Here is a 24453-nt window from a genome sequence, read left to right on the forward strand (position 1 = left end):
TTATTGGAAGAACTACGCAACGCCCACCCACGGATGTCCAAAATGAAAATGTTGGCTTGCAATTACATGTGGTGGTCCAGGCTAGATGCAGACATATGGTAAAACACTACGATCAATGCCAGGTACAATAAGAGTTACTGCCAGCAGCCCCAATGCACCCTTGGCAGTGGCCAGGTAGGCTGTGAGTGTGACTCCACATTGAATTTGCAAGTGTTGCTTGTTTTGCTAAGTGTGCTTTACACTTAATTGCTCTGTTTTATAACCTTGCTCTAGAGTCGCCAGGTATCTTTATGATGCCACCACGAGGTTCAAGTTCAAGTGCTGATCAATAACTCAATACACCAGTTAGTAAAGTTCAAATCAAAACACATTTATTATATACACAGTCAATCGCTACTCATGCATAAAATACTACAGAACTAGACTATTTCTACCACTAAAGGACAATACTTAGCTTTGGAAAAGGAACCCACTGGGTCAGGGAACAATGGCCTCTCGTTCGATCCTGAGACGGCAGGCTTCCAGCTGGTATGGACTAAGGGTTAGGAGCACCTATCTAGTAGCGTGCGTTGACTGGACACTTACTTGTTGGTGCAGCTGCTAGGCAGGTCTCTGTCAAGGGTTGTTTCGAGCTGCTGGGAGACCCTGGCAAGAAGACCGAATTGAACTTGGGGACTCTAATTTATAGTCCGCAGGGGCTTCACGCCCTTTTGGGCGGACCCCGTACCTGGGTTCTAATTGATTGGACCATGTTCCAATCGATTGGTTTGATTTCCCCAATACTGGAGCTGTTCCCTGATCGCTGGGCGGTTCCTAAGTGTCCGATGGCTTCTTTTGTGTTGGCTCCTGCTGGCGCCGAGAAGTCTAGCTTCGGCTCGATTATCTTAACTTGCTATTGTTCCCGGGGATCGCTCATCAATATGCAGATGGTCGTCAGTTTCAGTGCTGTCTGCTTTCTGCGAGTCTTAATATACAGGAAGCTTGGCATTCTGCTTGCTTCCCTGTACCTGTCCATTTTTCCCTGCGATCTTAGCGAATCTCCATTTTAAAATCGGGAAGTGGCCAACCCAGATGGCTACACTCCCTCCTTGTGATCCCTAACGCGAAGCGTGAAGGATCACATAACTGTGTTGTCTTCATTCCCTGACCCCAGCGAGCACTCCTCCATGGTCTCTACACTGACCATAACTATGCAAGAAATTTTAACTGACAATTCTAAGTGGCGCTATGTCATAACAGGGGCATGCATTACAAAACAAAAATAACGGTACCTCTAACTATCTTCCATAAACTACACTCATTTAAACATCCAAACATACTAGCTTCCTAACAATACACAAATAATAGCAGCATTCACATTTTACTCTGGCTTGGCAGTCAAGCACAGAGTCGTACAATCTTACAGTCGCACATGAAACACATTTCTTTATTTACAAAAAGACGCAAAACAAAACAAAAGTTCTTTATTACATCTCCAGGGGTTCGGGGGCCTGGTGAAAACTTAAAATAGGGGATCTCATCCTGTAAACCGGGGTGCGAGAGCGGTAGGCTCTTCTTCGCCATTTTCTCATGCGGATATCCTGCACGATGCTGCAGAGTATCGCCAATGCTAGAAGGGATTAAATTACGTATGAAAAGGAGTACCACCTTATAAACTTCTCACACCATGATGGTGTGTTGTTGGTTGTCACTGGGCTCTGGGTGCTATGGGGAAGTGAATCATTAACGGCCGGTGGAGTGGGGGTGAGGGGGTTCGCGTTCGCGCGCAACCACATATAAATTATAACTAAAAACACGTCGGCTTTCTCCATTTTGTCTTCTTTCTTCTCTTCTCTTCCTTCTCTTCCTCTGTTCTCTTCCTGGAGCTTCTGGAAATCTGTGGAATCAAGCATAGTTTCTGTTACTACCTTGTTTAACATCTTGAACATTAGCATGTCTCTCCTTTAGTGCCAATTTCCCTTTATAATTGGTCACCATCTGTGACTCCCTAATTTCTTTTTCAAAAAACGAATTTCAGGACCAGACATACTCAAAAATACTGAACCACTGCGAGCTGTCTCGCAGGCTGTGCGTTTTACCATCCAAATGTCCGTGGATGTAAATAGCAGGAGGGGTGGCAACCGAAGGGACACCTGAAAAAAAAACTTTTTGAACTAAGAGTGCCGAAATGAGGTGCGTATGGCCGCGACGGGTAAGATTTGGATGGAATCCCCGGGTAGGGTGGGCTGTGCCGTACCCGAGCTTAGCTGACCAGAGGGGGTCCTCAGACAGGGCGGGAACCACTGCTGTTTCTCCACTGCCTGAGTAACTGACAAGAACGGGCAAGAATGTAGTCATCATGGGGGGTTGCTGTAAAGGTTCTACCTTCGAACCAGAAGAACAGTTATGAACAGGGATCGGGCAAGCTCTCAGAGGTTTCAACGGACAAATGGGGCGTGTGAATGCCGAGCTGTTTTAACTGGAACAAAGAACACATGTATGTAAAGAATTTTGGTGTTGGTCCAAATTGGATCCCTGGGACGGTCGTGGCCAGAACAGTGCTGTATGTAATGGGTAAAAGGGTGAAGAAACACGTGGACCATTTGAGAAGAAGAGAATTGAACACAATTCCTGTGGGGCAGCCTGCCCTCAGTAGGCCTGTTAGTGATATTGCTACGGATGGAAGTAATGCTGCTGCAAGGTACCCCAAGGAAGAGCCCAATAAAGTGCCAGTGGGAACTGGGGAAGTTATCTGCACCGATGCACCTTCGCAATTTGAGTGTTGACCCATTGAGGTTCAAAACGAAAATACCTCTATTCTGGAGCACCCGCGAGTGAATGACAACACTCCCAATGGATCAGTCCCGGACCGACAACCTATAAAAGACTGTGCTGAAATCCGTTTGTTGCCTATTTTGGTAAATATTTCCATTGCAATTGAAATAACCCTAACCCTAAACAGGAACTTAACAGAGGAGGAATGTGCTGGCAGATCCCTTCAAGGGATGGGTTCTCGGAGGGTCATGTGACCCATTTGGGCAATTGAGCCGGGGTGTCCAAATTCTGGAGCTGAGCCCGGGTTTTCCTAGCCAGTCTAGAAACTGGAGTCAAAGTCATCAGTAGCACCAATACCATTCTCTGTGCATAGTTATATTGTTAATAAATAGTTATTTAGTTACTCTGCTTGATGGTCACCACTCCTTCCAACTTATTACACTGAACTCCAATGCTCCGATTGTTCTTCTTAGAGCTGAGAAGATTAAGAGGAGATTCAATTGAAAAAAAATTGCATTTGTATAGCATCTTCCATGACCATCGGACACCTCAATGAACTACTTTTGAAGTGCAATCGCTGTTGTAATGTAGAAAACGTGGGAGCCAATCTGAGCACAGCAAACTCTTACAAACAGAAATGTTGTTCTAATGTTGAGGAAGGGTTAAATGTTGGTATGTGTTGGGGCGGGTGACTGGGGGGACGGGAGGGGGTGATGGGAAATGTTTTTTCAGCAGCAAGTTGTCGTGATCTGCAATGCACTACTTAAAAGAGTGATGGAAGTAGATTATTTGGAAACTTTCAAAAGGGTATTGGATATATACTTGAAACATAAACATTAACAGCGCTGTGGGGAAAGAGCAGGGCAATGGGATTGTTCTTTCAAAGAGCCCATACAGGCGGAATGGGCTGAATGGCCTCCTTCTGTGCTGAATGAATTCGTCATTCTATGATACCTGGTATAAGTTTTCAAAGGGCTGTCTTGATCTTTTATTGCCCTACGTCCTGCCCTCTACTTTCCCAGTGAGTAGGCTGACTGACAACTTTATGGGGTGTCGATGCAGAAGAAGGATGGAGAAGGAAGTAGTGACTGTGGCTTTGTGTCTTATTCGTGTTCGGCTGTGCAGCACGTGGAAACACCAAATCTCAATGCTACCTGGAAAATATCTGAAACGAAACAGGCTGTGCACTCATTGCCGACGACAAGACACAGGAAATAGTACATCTGAAGAGAGAAAAAAGAGCGAGGGTGGAGGAAATTGATCAACTGCAGAGCCGCCCGTTATCAGACCACAGAGGAGAACAGTTGCAAACAGGTCTGGTATGGAATGGAATTGAAAATGCCTCGCGTTTAAGAATCATCTAAACTTTCACAGCAATCAGAAAATGGCTAGTCAATACTCGTTGAAGAGACGAGTGCTGCCACAATCGGTTTACTGGATCTGGCTGATTGTTTTATGCAATGTGGCATTCGGCATACAGTCAAATGGTAAGTCTTTTGCTAGTTTTCTATTTTTTATTTTAAAAGCGAGCAGGAAGGAAACATCTTGAAGCACGTAATTACCACTACCCCATTTAGACCTCGGTTTTTTGTTTGCATTACCTGAAACATCCAGTTGAAAACTATTTGGGGTTTCTTCGCAATTGTATTTAACTTTATTTCTAATTAAACGTGCTAAAAAGTCCTATCTCATGTGAAATGAGATATCTTCATCAACAATATGGTCAAGTGTGTCGTATGTAGCAATAATTCAAATCTTGATGAATCAAAACTACAGGGAATATATAACTCTTCCCTCTCTCTTCTATTTGAGTAATATAAAAATGTAACATTTTAGAAACTACAAATGGATATTTTGAGGAAAAAGAAGACATTTTAAATGCTCAGCCTCATGTAGTAACATTTTTAATACCAAACACCAAACCTTATACATGGAAACAACAACCGTGCCTGGTTCAGCCGCTTACAAGAATACTTTTGGTTAACAGAATGGGAAAGTCCTGAACTATGTTCTATTGAGTGATCCATTTGAGTTATTTATTCTTACATTATATAGCTGATGCAGTTTATTTCATTTACAGCCCGTATTATAGCCTCATACATGAACTGGCTTTTTTCTTTATTTGTGCTTGGGTAATGCACAACACTAGCAAGACAGAATTTACTGCCCATCCCTCTTCAGCCTGTAGAGATTAGAAGTCAGCGGCTTTGAGTCACATGTGGGTCTGTCTAGGTAGGGGCGGTAGGTTCCCTTCCCACTCATGAACCTCATGTTAAATCACCATTAATACTTTCAATTCATTTTAAATCAGTTAGTAAATTGCCTGGTTGAGGTTTTGCCACATTTCAACAGCTTTCGTGCTTATTTTCCGATGCACCCACAGAATGGAAATCACCAGAAACGTTAATAAATTCATTTTCACACTTTGCTATGGTAGATTGGATCATCTGGATTGCGAGCCCAGTGCTGTTAACACTGGGCTACTGAATCCGACTGCATGAGTTGGTCAGAGTTTAGACCACGTATGCAAAGATTTGAAATAACTATTGGGAAAATGGGAAACTGAAAATCATATCCAGTTCAAACGGGTAAATCCTCATTGCTGGTTAGCGTGTAGACTGAATTATGCAATTGAAATGGAAGCTGATGTTTGATTGTCTAAATATGAATGCGGCTCGGTGGAAATTATATTAAACTATATGTTCCACACAAAACTATGTCCAGATTAAAGATGCCCAGTGTGAACTACACAAACCAAAAAATGTCCTTCTTGTCCAGAGTTAGCTCTCCTTAACTGTGGAGTGAATAGAACACGAAGCATCTCCCAGGTAAGAAAGGTGGCAAGGTAAAACAGCCAGGGAGTTCCAGTTCCTGATCACTATTTAGTGACTCTTGCTCTGCTGTGCATTTTGGTTGAGGGCGAAGATTAATTGGAAGCAATGCTCTCTTATACTTGAATCATTGAATTGTAGAATCTACAGTGCAAAAGGAGGCCATTCGGCCCATCGAGTCTGCACCGGACCTTGGAAAGAGCACCCTACTTAAGTCCTACTTATCCCCGTAACCCAGTAACCTCACCTCACCTTTTGGACACTAAGGGGCAATTTAGCATGGTCAGTCTGCCTAACCTGCACATCTTTGGACTAAGGGAGGAAACCAGAGCACCCGGAGGAAACCCACGCAGACACGGGGAGACAGGCAGTCATCTGAGGCCAGAATTGAACCTGGGTGACTGGAACTGTGAGGCAGCAGTGCTAACGTGAATTATGAGATACCGATTAATTGCCGATGCCTGTGGAGCCATGTACTTACCAGAAAAGAGATGGAAATAAATATTTGAGTAAGGTTTTTCTATTTCCAAAGGCAAGCATTGGAAAACCTGTAACACTGAAAAACTAGTTCTCATTGAGGCAGCAATTGTCCCTAATGGGAGGGTCTTGCGGGATTGGATCTACGTTCTGAGAATTAATCCTTACTAAAGAGTTTCACTATCTGTAACTTAAAATTGTCTCAATATGCTGTGAAAGTTCAATTTTACAAAAATGTAACAAGGAGCCAGTAATGGTGGGGCTTGCTTCATCTCGTGAATGAAATGAAGACACACATTATCGCGATGATGTATACAACTGAGAAAGTTGCACTTAATAAGAATGTTAAAGTGTTACGGATTAAAAGGTCAGGAGTCAAGAAGTATGTTTCACTTCCTCTATCTGTGGCCAAATATGTGATATTTCTAAAGATCAGTGATAATATAAAATAGTGACCAGACCAAAATATAAAAATTGCAAAATTAAAAATAGAACAGCAGAACAGCGTAGCTTTGATGCTCTACTGGTTGCACCTCTTAAGGGGCAGATCGACTGAGTAGATCATTTGATCCAGGAAATTTACTAACTGATTTAAAATGAATTGAAAGTATTAATGGTGATTTAACATGAGTAATGTTGCCTGTGCATTCGATACTCTGGACGCAGTATAATGAGCACCCTGAATGCATGCAATTGCAGAAACTCACTACACGACATGGGAACTACTTGTGACGAGGGGATCTTTGCAACAGAGTAAAAGATCACAGAAACAGGACACAAAAAGTGTTTATGGGTACTTATGCTTAAACTCCTGCTACCTTTTGGGCTGTTTCATTTCATTCAGCAAGTTTCTGATGCTATCAGGACAGAAATCGAACTTCCATTCAGCAAACTAACTCAATAAAAATTAGAAGTACACTTTGCTGTAATTCGAAACTGGAAAATGTGGCTCTTTTTTGCTATACTAGGAAGTAGCATTTGTAAATGCTCACACCAAAAACTTTAAAATGGGACTTCCTGAGGGAGAGGGATTAACGTTGTGCACATATGCATTTTTCACTCATATATTTTTTAAAATTTTCCAATTAAGGAGGCAATTTAGAATGGTCAATCCACCTACCCTGCACATCTTTGGGTTGTGGGGGGTGGGATACACGCAGACACGGGGAGAATGTGCAAACCCCTCATGAACAGTGACCCGGAGTCTGGATTGAACCACTGCACCACCATGGTGCCGCTTTCATATCTTTGATGATATGTGCTGGAAAGACACAATAGGTTCATCAGCATCAAGGAAGGGAAAAAGATGAATGCCAGAAACTGGAAGATCAGCGAGCTTCTTATGGGATGGAAGAAAGGAAAAGGGGGAACTGATACAGCCATGGGAAGTGGTTAATGAGTTCAACAGTCTGAAAATCACTTGATAGAAAAGCTGGAATCTGGAAGGTGATATAAAAGATTAACTTGCTGAGATATTGTAAAGACATGAGAAGTGCTAATGTGTTAAACCCTAAAGTGGCAAAAGGCATGGGAAAGTCATGAGGCCTGAAATGAATCCATAGAATCCCTGCAGTGCAGAAGGGAAGCCATTCGGTCCATTGAGTCTGCCCCGACCCTACCTAAGCCTACTCCCCTGTCCTATCCCTGTAACCCCATCTAACCTGCGCATCTATGGACACCAAGGCACAGTTTAGCATGGCCAATCCACCTAACCTGCACATCTTTGGACTGTGGGAGGAAACCGGAGCACCTGCAGGAAGCCCACTCAGACACGGGGAGAACATGCAACCCTCCACACAGTCACCGAAGGCCGGAATCAAATCCAGGTCCCTTGCTCTGTGAGGCAGCAGTGCTAATCACTGTGCCATGCAAATGGTGCCGTGAAACCAGGAAATATTAGAAACTTACAATTGGTCCCCCATTCCTGAAGAAAACACAAGGAATACCCAGAAAACAGAAGCCCTTGCTGGAGTTGTTCCAGGATGACAGATACGTCTTCAACTTGTCATCTCATCACTAACACCACCCAAGGAAAAGAAATACGATGATCAATGTCCCAGAGGGTAAATGAGTAGTTAAACAAAATAGGTTTCAGGACAAATGTTTTCCTGTTTTCATTTATAACCTCATGCCTGTTCCCAAACTTCCCGCCACTTTGATTACTTAAGTATCCTTTTGTGTTTCTAATGTCTTTTAATTGCCTTATTGAAATCATCTCTTATATCATGGAGCAGATTCTTGCCTCCCTATCAAGATGTTTTCAGGTTATTTTAGAAGATTTGTTTCTCCCTCGTGATTGGAGTATGTTCTGTCTTTTTTCTTCCATCTTACAAAAGGACTTGTTTATTGTTCAGTTTTCAATTCTCAGGAAGCGCTTGAAATATTAACCGTGACTTTTCACTTTTTGAGTGTTTCTGCATATTTCCATCATTTTCTGCTTTTTATCCGATCCAATCAATTGCAGTTTTAATTTTTTTAAAAAACAATGGTCAAGTCTATGCATTGGGAATGTGCGACCTTCTTAACTGGGGTCAATTATCTTTTTCTCTGTAAATTAATGATATTGTTCCCAGGCCGGAAAATATCACAAATATCCAAATAATAAAAAAAATTGCAACAGTCTAGGTTTCTCAAAGGGAACAATTGCAACAAAATGCTCTGGAATTGTAGAGCTGTGTGTCAAAGTTTCAACATCGTGTATGAAGTTGTCGTTTTTCATTGTATGGTGAGTTCCCTATCTCTGCTACGATCGGGTTGTACACATGTGACTGAATACTGGCTAGTTCATGCTCCATCAAATATAAAATTATTTGTTTTGGCTGTGGTATTTAGTTTGCTGTGTTCTGTCTAGATGTGGGACAGAATGAGGCAGGAGGTTTTTCAAGGTACATCTACTCCCTTGCTCTGGATTAATAGTGTCTTCATTTAAGCTAACAGCTCTTTAAAGTGACCTGTTTTCTATTGCAGAAGATAACAGCAAAATAAGGGGGAAACCCACATTGTTTTTGCCACATATACTAAAAGATTAGAAGATAAAATGACTATTAAAGGTCAACTGAAATGACAGACAAATCTATGACACAGCTCTGGCAAACTCAGATCAATTAGTTTTAAGTTGATATTAGTGATGTTCACAACATGACGCTTTGGTTAAAGAAAATGTCTTCCTGCATTCATTTATTCATCTACTTATTTATCTGCTTGTCTACCTTCCGAGCTATCAATTTTGAAAATCTGTCCTTTTTAAAATATAGTGTTACACTGAAAGAGGCTGTTTAGCTCCGATGTTTTATGTTCTTCCTATGCCACACGAGCCTCCCGACACCCCAGTTAATCTAACTGTAAATGCAAATTCCTTTATCCCATTCTCCTTGATGTACTTACCTAACTTGTCCTTAAATGTATCTATGCTATTTGTCCCAGCTACCCCAACAATAGCAAGTTCCGTATTATAGCCAGCCACAAAAGAGTATTCTCCTGAATTCATTGCTGGATTTGTTATCTTCTTTACATTTGTACTTCTTTTCTCTCACATCAAAATATATTCACCCACAAAGAAAGCAGACAATCAGCCTACTCTCGGGCCTGTCTCCCATGTGGCCACTAACCAAAATCTTAAAAGGGACACTGCGTGATGCAGGAGGTTAGACAGTGGCTTTGCACCAATGGGACCACAGTTCAGATCCAGGCCAGATTAATGGGATCAGAATTTCCACTGTGTGTAAAGAATCTTTTGCAAAACCGGTTTGGAAAAGATGCCTACCAGAGGCAGCTTGAGGCCTCATTAATATTTAAAAGCCAGGATCTAATGATGCAATCCAGACTTTGGTTTACAGTGTAATTCACAGAGTTGCTGAATTGTTACAGCACAGAATAAGACCATTTGGCTCATCATATCTATACCTGGCTCTCGAGACGAGCATTATGACTCAGTGCCATTCCCTGGACTTTCCCCCATACCCCTGTATATTGTTTCTATTCAAGTAATCGTCTAATGCCCTCTTGAATGCCTCAATTGAACCTGCCTCCACTACACTTCCAGGCAGAGCTTTCCAGACCCCGAACCACTCGCTGTGTGAAAAGATTTTTTTCTCACATCGCATTTCCTTTTTTTGCAACTCACCTTAAATTTGTGCCCTCTCGTTCTTGATCCTTCTACAAGTAGAATAGTTTCTCCCTATCTACTCTGTCCAGTCTCTTTGTGAGTTTGAACACGTCTAACACATCTCCTCTTGACTTTATTCTATATAAGGAGAACAGTCCCAACCTCTCCAACCTGCCCTCATAGCTGAAGTTTCTCATCCCTGGAATGACCCTTGTAAGCCTCTTCTGCACTCCCATGGTGACCTGGCCCGTGATCGGGGCCCACCGATTTGCGGGCGGGCCTATGCCGTGGGGGCACTCTTTCCCTCCGCTCCGGCCTCTGTAAGGCTCCACCATGCCGCCGCAGAGAAGAAAGTCCCTGCGCATGCGCAGGAAACACGCCGGCGGTTCTGCGTATGCGCCAACTCGTGCCGGCCCACGGCAGCCCTTCGCCACCGGTTGGCACGGCGCCAACCCCTCCAGCGCCAGCTTAGCCCCCGGAGTGGTTCACACCGCTCTTGGAGCCGGCATCTGGCTGTCCCACCAATTGCGGGAGAATCCTGGCCAAGGTGTCAGAAGTAATGTCCTTTTGGTCAAGTTAGCTATTCTAAATCCCATTTGATTACTTATTACTGGTATGACCTAAAAATACATGGTTAATTATGATTATTCAGTCCTATAATTCATCTCAATCCTTAATAAAATAACTTATGTAAAACTACTCTAGTGGCATGCTAACAATTTAGTTTTAAGAGGTAACATCTCTGAACCCCCCCCCCCTCAGATATAATATGCTTTATTAACTGCTCTCTCCTCCTGTCCTGACACCTTCAATGATCAAAGCACATATGCACCCAGGTCCCTCTGCCCCTGCACCCCTTTTAGAATTTTACCCCCTATTTTATAGTGTCTCTGTTAAAATGTTAGGGAATGCAAACATCTTGGGAAATTCAGTGGCAAGTACCCAATTACCATTTTAGCCCTCTGCAGCATCCTGCGCTGGTGGGCAGGATTATAAAAGAGCCTCTGAGTTGAAAGTGTGACTTTCAGTATGTGACACTGTGATCCCTTGACGCCTGCTGGGGAAGAGTCTGCACTCCAATTAATGCATTCTCTTATAGCTGAAGTAAATTCTATTTTGTTTCATTGATGGCGGATCCATCAACAACTTCCTTTTGCAGGGCGGAATGTTTCAGACTTACATTTTCTGTCATCAATAAAGTAAAAGGAAATACCTTATGAAGAAAAAAAATTCCCTCTCTTTCATGAAACATTAGAATGAGCAGAAATTAGTTGATTTAAAATAAATAAATGAGCTCCTGCCTTAAAATGGCAAAGAATGTGAGGCAAACGTGAACCATTTATTCAACATTATTGCAAACAATAATTTCCAGGCTGTTATCACAAAATTTTTTTTAATTGATTTTATACAATTCCCGATGTTTCATGTGACTGCCGTATTTAATTTTCTTTTGTAATATATTCCTTTATTTTCTTCCTCTTCTCCTCAGTGAGGGATCCCACAGTATGTTCAATAGTCTGTTTTTGCACCTGTTGGGCGGCACGGTAGCACAGTGGTTAGCACTGTTGCTTCACACGGCAGTATCCCAGGTTCAATTCCCAGCTTGGGACACTCACTGTCTGTGCGGAATCTGCAATTTCTCCCCGTGTCTTCGTGGGTTTCCTATGGATGCTCAGGTTTCCTCCCACATGTCCCGAAAGACGTGCTTGTTAGGTGAATTGGACAGTCTGAATTCTCCCTCAGTGTACCCGAACAGGCGCCAGATTGTGGCGACGAGGTGATTTTCGCAGTAACTTCATTGCCCTGTTAATGTCAGCCTACTTGTGACACTGATAAAGGTTATTATTATTATTATTCAGATATCTGTTGATTCCACTCATCAGATATGCAATAATGCTTCTGGGATGATTGATCCTTTTTGGCCTCTTTCCATACATCCACAAATTGAAAAGGCAGTGACTGGCTAACGGTGTGGATTACAACAACAACAAGTCTCTCATGTTGTATAACATTCCCAGGTGATTCACAGGAGTGCTAAATATAACGGCGGGTCAGAGATGGAGATATTGGGCAGGATTCTCTGATCCCCCAGCCCCGTGTTTCTCGGTGGTGTGCCGTTTCCTGGTAGGGGGATTTTCTACTTCCCACTGCTTATCAATGGGATCTCCCATTGAAGCCGCCAGGAAACCCACGGGTGGGAATGTACTGCCGGCGGGAACAGTGGATCGCGATGGCCGGAGAATTCTGGCCATTGTGACTCGTGACCAAAAAAACTTGCTTTGAGTGGTACGTTTTAAGCAGCCTCTTCATAGATTCATAGGATTTACAGCGCCATTCGGCCCATCGAGCTTGCACCAGCCCTTGGAAAGCACACCCTACCCAAGCCCACACCTCCACCCCATCCCCATAACCCAGTAACCCTACCTAACCTTTTTTGGACGCTAAGGGCAATTTCGTATGACCAATCCACCTTACCGGGACATCTTTGGACTGTGGGAGGAAACCGGAGCACCCGGAGGAAACCCACAGAGACACGGGGAGAAATTGTAAACTCCACAGAGTCAGTGACCCAAGCTGGGAATCGAACCTGGGACCCTGGAGCTGTGAAGCAATAGTGCTAACCACTGTGCGGCTGTGCCGCCCTTAAAGGAGGCAAGACAGGAAGAGAGGTGTGAGAGGTTCAGAGGATGTTTCCGCAAAGCTTCGGACCTACACAGCTGAAGCTGTGCCACCAACGAAGGAAATCAGGGATGTACCAGAGGCTAGAACTGGGAGAAGGCAGACTTCTCAGAAAAGGTTACAGAGATCTCAAGAGAGAATACTGTCAATCCTCAGCATGGTGTATTTTGGAAGCAGCTCAACATAAATTAATTTCTATTCCATCACTTCATTTGAAATTGTCATGAATGACTTGAACAGATAGATTAACAAAAACAGGATAATCTGTTATGTTCCAACCATAAACTTACATATTTTTCCTTTGGCATTATTCATCGGCCCTTTATTCACTAGAAGATCTGACATGAGATTGCAATCTTTCAGTGGAAGGTTCAACGGAAATTTTCATGACACATTTTGTACCAACTAGGGGGTATTTTTGTTCACCATCTGCATGAGAGGTTTTTTTAAACATTTCCCAGTGAGTAGGCTTCAATTTTTATGTGGTTTTATAAACACGTGTTTTGTAAGTTTAAAAGAAAATTATCTTTAGAAAAGTTACCACAAGAAGTAGGCATTTGAAAAAAATCATTGACGTTCACAGAAAGAATCATTCTTGGCGTTCACCGTAACAACTTTGTTTAAACTCTGATTTTGTTTTTACTTTTAAAAAATGTCCATTTTGAAATGAGTCCAAAATAAAAGACCATACATGGGGAAGGCAGAGGTTCTCTAGGGTCAACACCGCCTCTTCTCCCATTTTTATTCCCTGTGATACAAGTTTTCTTTCCAATGGGCGCGATATACCTGCCGCGTCACTTGTCCCGTTCGGTCAAACGGGGGCCGTGGCCGGTAGATGCCGGGAGATCCTCTTCTGGGATTTACCCGGCTCGCCGCACCTTGCCAGATCTAATGGGACTTTGCAAAATATCTCCATCTGCAACCTCTCCCTGTCCCCTCTCTCTTTGAAACCTCTCCTTGTTCCCTCTCTCTCTGAAACTTCTCCCTCTCCCCTCTCTCTCTGGGACCTCTCCCTGTTCCCTCTCTCTCTCTGGGACCTCTCCTTGTTCCCTCTCTCTCTCTCTCTTTGCCCTTTCCCCTGCCTGACTTGTCTTCAATCACGCTCCACCCCCGGTCATATGACGTGGGTTTTCATGTCATTTATCCTTTCTGCACTGATGCATTGGGCCTACCTACAGACCAAAGAATTCAAAATGCTAAACTCTACATGTGCAGGCCGCTCCCAGGCTGTGCATGTGTGGAAAGTCCAAAGACGGTCAGGTCTTGGAGTTTGCGACATCTGCTCTCGAAGGGAAGGTATGTTGACTTCCATAACAACCACCATCTCAAGCAATGTTTTCATTTATAGTGCCAGGGACAGGGGGGGGACAAGGCTACACATTCCAGTGGTGGCTATTGCTGCTGGGAGGCCCCTCCATTGGCAATGGAGTGGCCAGAAATGAGACACTGCCTCTTCCCCGAAAGCAGACTAGGGCTGCTGGGGTTTACCTGGCAGTCTCAGCACACAGTGGCGCTCCATTCTGGTGCATATAAAATGGGTGCAGGGCATGAAGTAGCCAATAATAGGCTACTTAATTAGTCCAAATGGCCACCGAGAGCACAGCGTCCCATTGCGGTTCCCTGATTCTATCCTCACTTGCAGAGAGACATCAAGCTCTCCTCCCACTGCCCCCTCGCCTACATTTTACATAACCTCCCTTTTCTCAGTCCATCTCCAGGGGGCTGATGTAGTTCTTCATGGTGTGTTAAATCAATGACTGCCGACGGGAGTTTTGACAAATGGGAGATTTATTAACCATATAACTCTCATTAACACATCTACTCTGCCCAAGGTCCTGGGTAATCCTGCCAAGCTCCTTCCCCGTCATTCTCCATTCGAGTCCATCATCATGTGACAATCCGGTCGACAGCCTCCCCATTTATTTTGGCCCCTGGCAGTGTGAGTTGTAACAGTGTACGCAGGTAACTATGTACAACCAAGTATGTGCAAACAGAACAACAAATTTACAGAGGCGTGCAATTGTCTGTACAAACAATGAAACACCAGTTTGGCTCTTGCACAGCAGCGGCCCTAGGGTTGCTGGCGCCCCGGGCAAGCTGAACTTCGGCGCCCTTACAAGTGCCAATTTTAAAGGCCTCCAGCGCTGCGCTCCATCACCTTTCCCCGCTACGGATAGCCTTTTCTGCTCCCCTCGGCGGCCCTCCTCCTGCCGAGGACCCTCCATGCAGCCACTGCCTCACACAGACACTGAGCAGCCGCCAGCGGCTGAACCAGACCGGCAGGCGGCCGAGGCCAATCAACATGGCGGCCGCACAGGGGGCGGGGCCGGGGCTGAAGGAGCACCCCACGTGACTCCGGGCTGCGCGTGGGCAGCTACTGAGCATGCGTAGCTGCCATCAAGCGAAAGCAACATGTTGCAAATACGCAGATCGTCCTTAGAATCTTGCAACCTTTCGGCCACTGAATTAATTAGATTTGATTTATTGTCACCTGTACCATGAAACACATAGGACATACAGAAGTACATAATGCAAATATATAGACATAGACTTGATGGCGCCCGCAGCACATGGCGCCCCGGGCGACTGCCCGAGTTGCCGGTACCTTGAGCCGGCCCTGCTCTTGCAGTAGATGCACAGTCTGTTGTTTGTCCATTGTGCGCACTCTTCCCTCTTCTTTCAGGATAAGTTGGGGAAAGGGCAAAGGTAAAATGGACAGAATGACTCTGGTCAGTCCAGACAGTATAAGGTGTGACAAAGTCCCGATATATTGGTTGGGCCCGCTGAAGCGTTCGGAATATGTATAGACACCAACAGGTGCAGATAGGACTGTCCTATCGACAGTGGGCATTGTAGTGAGCATGCAAGGCACATCGCTCAAGGCCTTAGACTTCAATAACTTTTGGGCTGAGGGAGGCGTGTGAGGCCTGAGATCCAGGAAAAGTGGTCGATCTGAGTAATCAGCTAGTGGTGATGGCTCAGCCACTGGCAACACGTGACGGCGATTGCATCTATACTGGCTGCCATTGGAGGCCACCACTTGACTGCTGGGCTGAAGGGCCTTGTTGTTGACCACAGCTAACTGGTCGTAGCCTCATGTGGTCTGCACACGAACTGTTTGGACCACTTCTAGAGGACATAGAGTGTTAACATGTTTGTCATAGTGCTCCTTGTTGTTTAATCTCCATTGTAGCTGTGCTTCCTGCGCATTGGGTGCAGGTTCAGACTGCAACATGGCCTTGGGATCATGGTCCTGGTGCATCTAGAGAAGTGCCGTTGAGCTGATGAGGGCAGGCAGATTACGCAGGCTTAGAAGTGCAAGCACTGAAATCAGTGTTGCCCCACGCACACTTTGGTGGAGCATGCAGCTCTCTCCGCAAGCCCATTGGCCTGTGGATATAAAGGGCTGCTTGTTACGTGATGAAAATCCCAAGTGGGTGCAAAAGTACGGAACTCAGCAGAGACAAGCTGGCGGGCATTGTCAGTCAAGAGCATTTGTGGTATCCCATGTGAGGCAAAGTGTCTCTTGAATTTCAGAATTACTCAACTGCCGGTTATACCTGGCAAATAGTCCAGTTCGAACCACCCAGAGAATGAATCCATCAATACCAGGTGTTGCTTGCCTCCCATTCAAAATGGCTGCTGTGAACCGCTACGGTTGATCTGGAACCTCATGAAAGTGTAGGGTCTCCTTTGATTGGTGTGGCTTAAGCATGTTGCAGGGGGAGCAACCGGAAACCTCTCTCTCAATGTCAGCTTGCATAGAGGGCCAAGACACCGAGTCTTTGCCCCTGGCCTTAGTTGTATCTAATCTGGGATACGGGACTTGTTGAGTGTAGTGCTGCTGGAGAGCAGGCGAAATTGACGAATCGCTGACCTTGCAGGATTAGACCATCTTGAATGGTTAGTTCCAAAAAACAAAGAACATACAGAGGTTATGAGGAAACTCCCGCGAGGATTCTGGCCCGCCTTGTGTGATGACATCCTGCAGTCGCGTGTACGTGACATCTTGCTGCAGCGCCTGCTTCAACTCCTGGATGCAGCGGGAGGGAAGTCCCTCTCTCTCCATGATGCCAATGCCTGCCTTACAATCAACCTGGTTTGTGGTGGTTCGGAAGGATCTGAAAGGGCATCAGCTGGGTAGAGTTCCTTGTCCCGTTTGTACATCACACTGATGTTGTAGTGATGTAGCTTTAACATCATGCGTTGTAGCTGTGCCGATTCAGTGTAAAGAGGCTTCTTCAGGGTGATTATGAACAGTTGATGGTCAGTTTCCATAGATGATCATAGATGAAGCCATGGAATATTTGACATGCAAAAACCATGGCAACGAGCTCTTTTTCAATTTGATACAAACTGGGTTTCTGAGCCAGTGAGTGCCGGTTATTGGTCCACCTTTTTGTATGCTGCAATGTATCTTCTGAGATGAGGACAAGAGCTAGGACACTGAGGTATTGTAAAACTTGTAGAGATGCCAGAAATCATTTGAGTCTGTTGAACAACATTGTGTGGGGTTCTTGCCAACACCATTCGATGTCCTGTTAAGAGTTAATGAAGTGGAGACTTCCGGTTGCGGCTATGACCAGCTAAGTCGCACGTTTGGCTGCTCCTGCTACAAAGGTGTTTTCGGGCCGATTGGAGGGCCCCAACGGCGCTGTAAGGACAAATCCCGGTGGGGGAAGGCTCCCTGAAGAGAACCAGACCAACTTTATGGTCGGTACCCGGAGTGGGGTGGTAAAGAAAGCAACAGCAGCTCCCAAAAAAAAGCGGGGGAAGAAGACCAAAATGGCGGCCGGTGGCGCACCCGAGGAATGGAGGAAATGGGCGGAGGAGCAGCAGGCCGCTCTCCTGCGCTTCTTTACGGAGCTGAAAATGGAGCTCTTGGAGTCAATGAATGCGACGACCACCAGGCTGATGGGAGCCCAGGCGACCCAAGAGGCGTCGATTCGGGAGCTGCAACAGGAGATGACTGTGAGGGAGGAGGAGGCCACGGTCCTCGTGGGAAAGGTAGGGGTGCACGAGGCACTCCACCTGAAATGGCAGAGCCGTTTTGAGGAGCTGGATACCCGAATGAGGCGGAAGAACCTGAGGATCTTGGGCCTGGCAGAAGGCCTGGAGGGGTCAGACCTCCCTGGATATGTAGCAGAAATGCTGAGCTCCCTGATGGGGGCAGGGGCCGTCCCTTCGCCCCTGGAGCTGGAAGAGGCCTTCAGGGTCATGGCTAGGAGGCCAAGAGCAAATGAGCCCCCGAGGGCGGTGCTGGTGCGGTTCCAGCGACTCAGCGACCGTGAGAGAGTGCTGGAGTGGGCCAAGAGGGAAAGGAGCAGCAAGTGGGAGAATTCGACGGTGAGGGTCTACCAGGACTGGAGTGCGGAGGTGGCAAAGCGGCGGGCCCGGTACAACCGGACGAAGGCGGTGCTACATGCAAAACGGATCAGGTTCGGAATGCTGCAGCCAGCGCGCTTGTGGGTCACCTACAGGAACCAACACCACTATTTTGAGTCCCCAGAGGAGGCGTGGGCCTTTGTACAGGAAGAGAAACTGGACTCGAATTAGACCCAGGGGATACTTGGTGGCCGTAGCCGCTCGGGTACTTTCAGCTGAATTCTTTGTTTGGATTTTGAACTCTTGCTGTGGTTTTTCTTCTGATGTTTTTTCCCCCTTTGCCAACTTCCCTTAGTTATTGTTATTGTGGTTATTCATGGTTATTTATGGTTATTTATGCTGTTTGGTAGAGGGCGACTGTTAAGTACATTGTTATTTGTTATTTATCTGTTATTTATAATGTTAAGTTGGGGAGGCGGGACGGGGGGGAGAGCAGATCGGGGATATGGGCTCCTAGGGGGGGTTCTTTACAGGCATGGACGGGGACGGGGGTGGAACTGAAGATGGCGGGTGGGGTGTGGCAGGGCGAAAGCGCGGGCTTTCCTCTGTTTTCCCGCGCGCGGGGCAGAGGAGGGGGGAGGGGAGGAGTGCGGGGCGTGGCTAGCAATGGCGACCTTTCCCGCGCTGGAGCGGGGCCAGGGAGGAGTGGCAAGGGGGGGGAGGCCCCCCCCCCGAGCCGGGGGGAGTCGGAGTGTGGCAGGAGCAGCCGGGTCAGCGTGAACCAGCTGACTTACGGGAGTACGATGGAGGGTACATCGCGGCTAGGAGGGGTCCTAGCCTGGGGGGGGAGGGGGGGGGGGGGGTTAGGGAGGGACACCGGGTTGCTGCTGAAAAGACCAGAAACGGGAAGTGGAGGACTGGAGAGGTGGGGGGAGGGGGACATCGCCATGGGGAGCGGGTCAGAAGGGGAGGGTCGACCCGGGGCGAGCAGGGAACAGGACATGGCTAATCGGCAGGGGAAGGGGGCGGGTCGTCCCGCGACCCGGCTGATCACTTGGAACGTGAGGGGGTTGAATGGGCCGGTCAAGAGATCAAGGGTATTCTCACACCTGAAGGGACTGAAGGCTGATGTAGCAATGTTACAGGAGACCCATTTGAAGGTAGTGGACCAGGTTCGCCTGAGAAGGGGGTGGGTGGGACAGGTGTTCCACTCTGGATTGGACGCAAAGAACCGGGGGGTGGCGATTCTGGTGGGAAAGAGGGTGTCGTTCGTGGCGGAGGAGGTGGTGGCGGATAAGGAGGGTAGGTATGTGATGGTGAAGGGTAAGCTGCAGGGGGAGAAAGTGGTGATGGTCAACGTATATGCCCCGAACTGGGATGACGCGGGTTTTATGAGGCGCCTATTGGGCCTCATTCCGGGACTGGAGGCAGGGGGCTTGATCATGGGGGGGGACTTTAACACAGTGCTGGCCCCCGGGCTAGACAGATCGAGCTCAAGGACCAATAGGAGGCCGGCAGCGGCAGAAGTGCTGAGGGGGTACATGGAGCAGATGGGAGGAGTAGACCCATGGAGGTTTGGTAGGCCGAGGGCGAGGGAGTATTCCTTTTTCTCCCACGTCCATAGAGTGTACTCCAGAATCGATTTCTTCGTGTTGAGCAGGGGGCTGATCCCGAGGGTACGGGAAGCTGAGTACTCGGCCATTGCGATCTCTGATCATGCACCACATTGGGTGGATGTGGAAATGGGGGAGGCGCGGGACCAGCGCCCGCTGTGGCGGCTGGATGTGGGGCTGTTAGCAGACGACGAGGTGTGTAAAAGGGTCCGGAAGAGCATTGAGAGCTATCTGGACTTGAATGACACGGGTGAGGTGCAGGTGGGGATGGTCTGGGAGGCCCTGAAAGCAGTGATCAGGGGAGAGCTGATCTCCATAAGGGCGCACAGAGAAAGAAAGGAGAGGCAGGAGAGGGAGAGGCTGGTGGGGGAGCTATTGGAAGTGGATAGGAGATATGCGGAGGCACCAGAGGAGGGGCTGCTGGGAGAACGGCGCAGCCTGCAGGTCAAGTTCGACCTGCTGACCACCAGGAAGGCAGAGACGCAGTGGAGAAGGGCACAGGGCGCGGTCTATGAGTATGGGGAAAAGGCGAGCAGGATGCTGGCACACCAGCTTCGCAAACGAGATGCGGCTAGGGAGATTGGGGGAGTGAAGGAGAGGGGCGGGAAGGTAGTGCAGAAGGGACAAGAAGTGAACGGGGTCTTCAGGGATTTTTACAAGGAGTTGTATCGGTCTGAGCCGCCGACGAGGAGAGGGGGAATGGAGGACTTCCTAAACAAATTGAGGTTCCCAAGGGTCCAGGAGGGGCTGGTAGAAGGGCTGGGGGCGCCAATAGGGCTAGAGGAGCTAGTCAAGGGAATAGGTCAGATGCAAGCGGGGAAGGCGCCGGGGCCAGATGGGTTCCCGGTGGAATTCTATAAGAAAAATGTGGACTTGGTGGGACCGGTACTGGTACGAGCCTTTAATGAGGCGCGAGAGGGGGGGGGTTCTGCCCCCGACAATGTCGCAGGCTCTGATCTCCCTGATATTGAAGCGGGATAAAGACCCCGTGCAGTGCGGGTCCTACAGGCCTATCTCGCTTCTGAACGTGGATGCCAAGTTGCTGGCAAAGATCCTGGCAGCTAGAATAGAGGATTGTGTGCCAGGGGTAATCCATGAGGACCAGACGGGGTTCGTGAAGGGGCGGCAGCTCAACACGAACGTGCGGAGATTGCTGAATGTAATTATGATGCCGGCAGTGGAGGGGGAGGCTGAGATAGTGCTAGCGCTGGACGCGGAGAAGGCATTCGATAGGGTGGAGCGGGAGTACCTGTGGGAGACGTTGGAACGGTTTGGGTTTGGGGAAGGGTTTATTAAGTGGGTGAAGTTGCTCTACTCGGCCCCGACGGCGAGTGTAGTGACAAACGTGAGGAGGTCGGAGTATTTCGGGCTCCACCGAGGGACCAGGCAGGGATGTCCCCTATCCCCCCTACTTTTCGCACTGGCGATTGAACCGTTGGCGATGGCACTGAGGGGTTCAGGGGGGTGGAGAGGACTGACTAGGGGAGGGGAGGAACATCGAGTATCGCTGTATGCGGATGATCTACTGCTGTACGTGGCAGACCCAGAAGGGGGAATGCCGGAGATAATGGAACTATTAGCAGAGTTTGGGGACTTTTCGGGGTACAAACTAAATTTGGGCAAAAGCGAGGTTTTTGTGATACACCCGGGGGGCCAGGGAGAGGGTATTGGGAGACTCCCCTTCAAGCGAGCAGGAAAGAGCTTTAGGTACTTAGGGGTGCAGGTGGCAAGGAACTGGGGGACCCTCCACAAGTTGAACTTTTCCAGGCTGGTGGAACAGATGGAGGAGGAATTTAAGAGGTGGGACATGGTACCGTTGTCGCTGGCGGGGAGGGTGCAGTCAATCAAAATGACGGTCCTCCCAAGGTTCTTGTTTTTATTTCAGTGCTTGCCCATCTTCCTCCCTAGGGCCTTCTTCAAAAAGGTGACGAGTAGCATCATGAGCTACGTGTGGGCGCATGGCACCCCAAGGGTGAGGAGGGTCTTTTTGGAGCGGAGTAGGGACAGTGGAGGGCTGGCACTGCCCAATCTCTCGGGGTACTACTGGGCGGCAAATGTGTCAATGGTGCGCAAGTGGATGATGGAAGGGGAGGGGGCAGCTTGGAAACGAATGGAGAGGGCGTCCTGTGGCAACACAAGCCTGGGGGCCCTAGTAACGGCACCATGGCCGCTCCCCCCCACGAGGTACACCACGAGCCCGGTGGTGGCGGCCACCCTCAAGATATGGGGGCAGTGGAGGCGACACAGGGGGGAAATGGGAGGTCTGTTGGCGGCGCCAATAAGAGGGAACCATAGATTTATCCCGGGGAACATCGACGGGGGATTTCAGAGCTGGTACAGGGTGGGCATACGGCAGCTGAAGGACCTGTTTATAGAGGGGAGGTTTGCGAGCCTGGGAGGGCTGGAGGAGAAGTTTGAGCTCCCCCCGGGAAACATGTTCAGATATTTACAAGTGAAGGCATTTGCTAGGCGGCAGGTGGAGGGGTTTCCCCTGCTCCCCAGTAAGGGGGCAAGTGATAGGGTGCTCTCGGGGGTCTGGGTCGGAGGGGGGAAGATATCAGACATCTACAAGATAATGCAGGAGGCGGAAGAAGCATCAGGGGAGGAGCTGAAAGCCAAGTGGGAAGGGGAGCTGGGAGAGCAGATAGAAGACGGGACGTGGGCGGATGCACTGGAGAAGGTCAATTCTTCCTCCTCGTGTGCGAGACTGAGCCTCATTCAATTTAAGGTGCTGCATAGAGCTCACATGACGGGGACAAGGATGAGCCGGTTCTTTGGGGGTGAGGACAGGTGTGTCAGATGTCTGGGAAGCCCAGCGAACCATGTGCATATGTTCTGGGCATGTCCGGTGCTGGAAGGGTTCTGGAAGGGGGTGGCAAGGACGGTGTCGAAGGTGGTGGGGTCCAGGGTCAAACCAGGATGGGGGCTTGCAATCTTTGGGGTCGGGGTAGAACCGGGGGTACAGGAGGCTAGGGAGGCCGGAATACTTGCCTTTGCGTCCCTAGTGGCTCGACGAAGGATATTAATTCAATAGAAGGACGCGAGGCCTCCAAGCGTTGAAACTTGGATTAACGATATGGCTAGCTATATTCAGCTAGAAAGGATCAAATTTGCCCTGAGAGGGTCGGTACAGGGATTCTCCAGGCGGTGGCAACCTTTCCTTGACTTTTTAGATCAGAGATAGACGTTCGGGGTCGCGGCAGCAGCAACCCGGGGGGGGGGGGGGGGGGGAGGGGGGGGGGAGGGGAGGGGAGGGGGGGGCAGCAAGGGTCGTGGGGGGACATGCACGACTGTAACGCGGGCAAGTCTGCTCGCTGCTCATGTCTGAAACTGTAGGCTGCCTTGTTTGTTAAGGTTGCCTGGGGGGGGGGGGGGGGGGAGGGGACTGGTGCGCGCGAGAGGGCGGGCGAGGGAGGAACATTTGCCTAGAGGGATTGTGTTGTAAATAATTTAAAAATTAGTAGGGGTAAATGTTTGTATGGAAAAACTCTTTCAATAAAAATTATTTAAAAAAAAAAAAGAGTTAATGAAGTGATCCAGTGATTTCACTGTAGCAAGGAATTAATTTTGAGAGGCGACTTGTCTTACCCAAGAAACACTGTAAAGTGTGCTTATCGACCGGAATGTCCATGTGACGTATGGCCCCAGTCTTCTCTGGATCAGATTTTACACCACCACCTGTCAGCACATGGTCCTCATACTGCGCCAGATCGACCCTGAATTGGCACTTTTGGTTCAGCTTCAAATTGAGATCTCACACTTTGTGTAGGACATGATGAGACGGTCATCATGTTCAGCTACAGTATGATCCCAGATTAGGATTCCATGAGCATGCCAGATCCAGTGGGTTTTGCCAAAATCCGCATTTTGCATCTAACATAACAAATACTTTTGCTTGCAGCCTGTCAGAGGTAACCTGTTCTACTGTCTTCACGGGTGATGTGGCCTGAGTAGTGCTTTCTAAAATCTACAGGGTCGATACATATTCTGACCGTACCATCCTTTTCATTGCGGCTACTATTACTGAAACCCATTCTGAGGCCTCTTCCACTTTCCATCATTCAATGCAACTTGTTGATGACCTTTTGCTTCATCGCAATTGATGTCCTTCTTGGCGTACATATTGTTGGTGTGACCGAGTCATCTAATCACATATGGTATTTAACAGATAACTTGCTGATCATCTGACAGTCAAAAATGTCCCTGTACCTGGTCATCTCCAGCACCTGAAATTGCACAGTATGGACGTCAGGGTCAAATTGAATGGTCCCTAACGAGATACGGTCCCGGAGTCCAGCAGAAGCTTGAGATTTTGGCCCACAATATGGATGTTCCTTTTATGCAACAAAGTGCCTGCCTGCCATCCATTGACTCCATCTACACCTCCCACTGCCTGGCGAAAGCGGGCAGCATAATCAAAGACCCCTCCCACCCGGCTTACTCACTTTTCCAACTTCTTCCATCGGGCAGGAGATACAGAAGTCTGAGAACACGCACGAACACATTCAAAAACAGCTTCTTCCCCACTGTCACCAGACTCCTAAATGACCCTCTTATGGACTGACCTCATTAACACTACACCCCTGTATGCTTCACCCGATGTCGGTGTCTATGTATTTACATTGTGTACCCTGAGTTGCCCTATTATGTATTTTCTTTTATTTCCTTT

The 24453-nt window shown here is 47.8% G+C and overlaps 1 protein-coding gene across 4 annotated transcripts in view; it reads left to right on the plus strand.

Annotated features, from left to right (window-relative positions):
- The first annotated feature begins 3914 nt into the window (after nt 1-3914).
- LOC119952105 (cytokine receptor common subunit gamma-like) overlaps nt 3915-24453 on the plus strand; it is a 67941-nt gene continuing 47402 nt past the window's right edge. Inside the window, exon 1 of one of the 4 annotated variants that reach the window (XM_038775669.1) lies at nt 3915-4241. In XM_038775669.1, the coding sequence (XP_038631597.1) occupies nt 4139-4241 (103 nt within the window). In that variant the 5' untranslated portion in view covers nt 3915-4138. The remainder of the gene's footprint in view (nt 4242-24453) is intronic. The other 3 variants (XR_005457765.1, XM_038775667.1, XM_038775668.1) reach the window with 3 other exon arrangements.

The sequence above is a fragment of the Scyliorhinus canicula genome, chromosome 17 (assembly GCF_902713615.1).
Source record: "Scyliorhinus canicula chromosome 17, sScyCan1.1, whole genome shotgun sequence".
Lineage (NCBI taxonomy): Eukaryota > Metazoa > Chordata > Chondrichthyes > Carcharhiniformes > Scyliorhinidae > Scyliorhinus > Scyliorhinus canicula.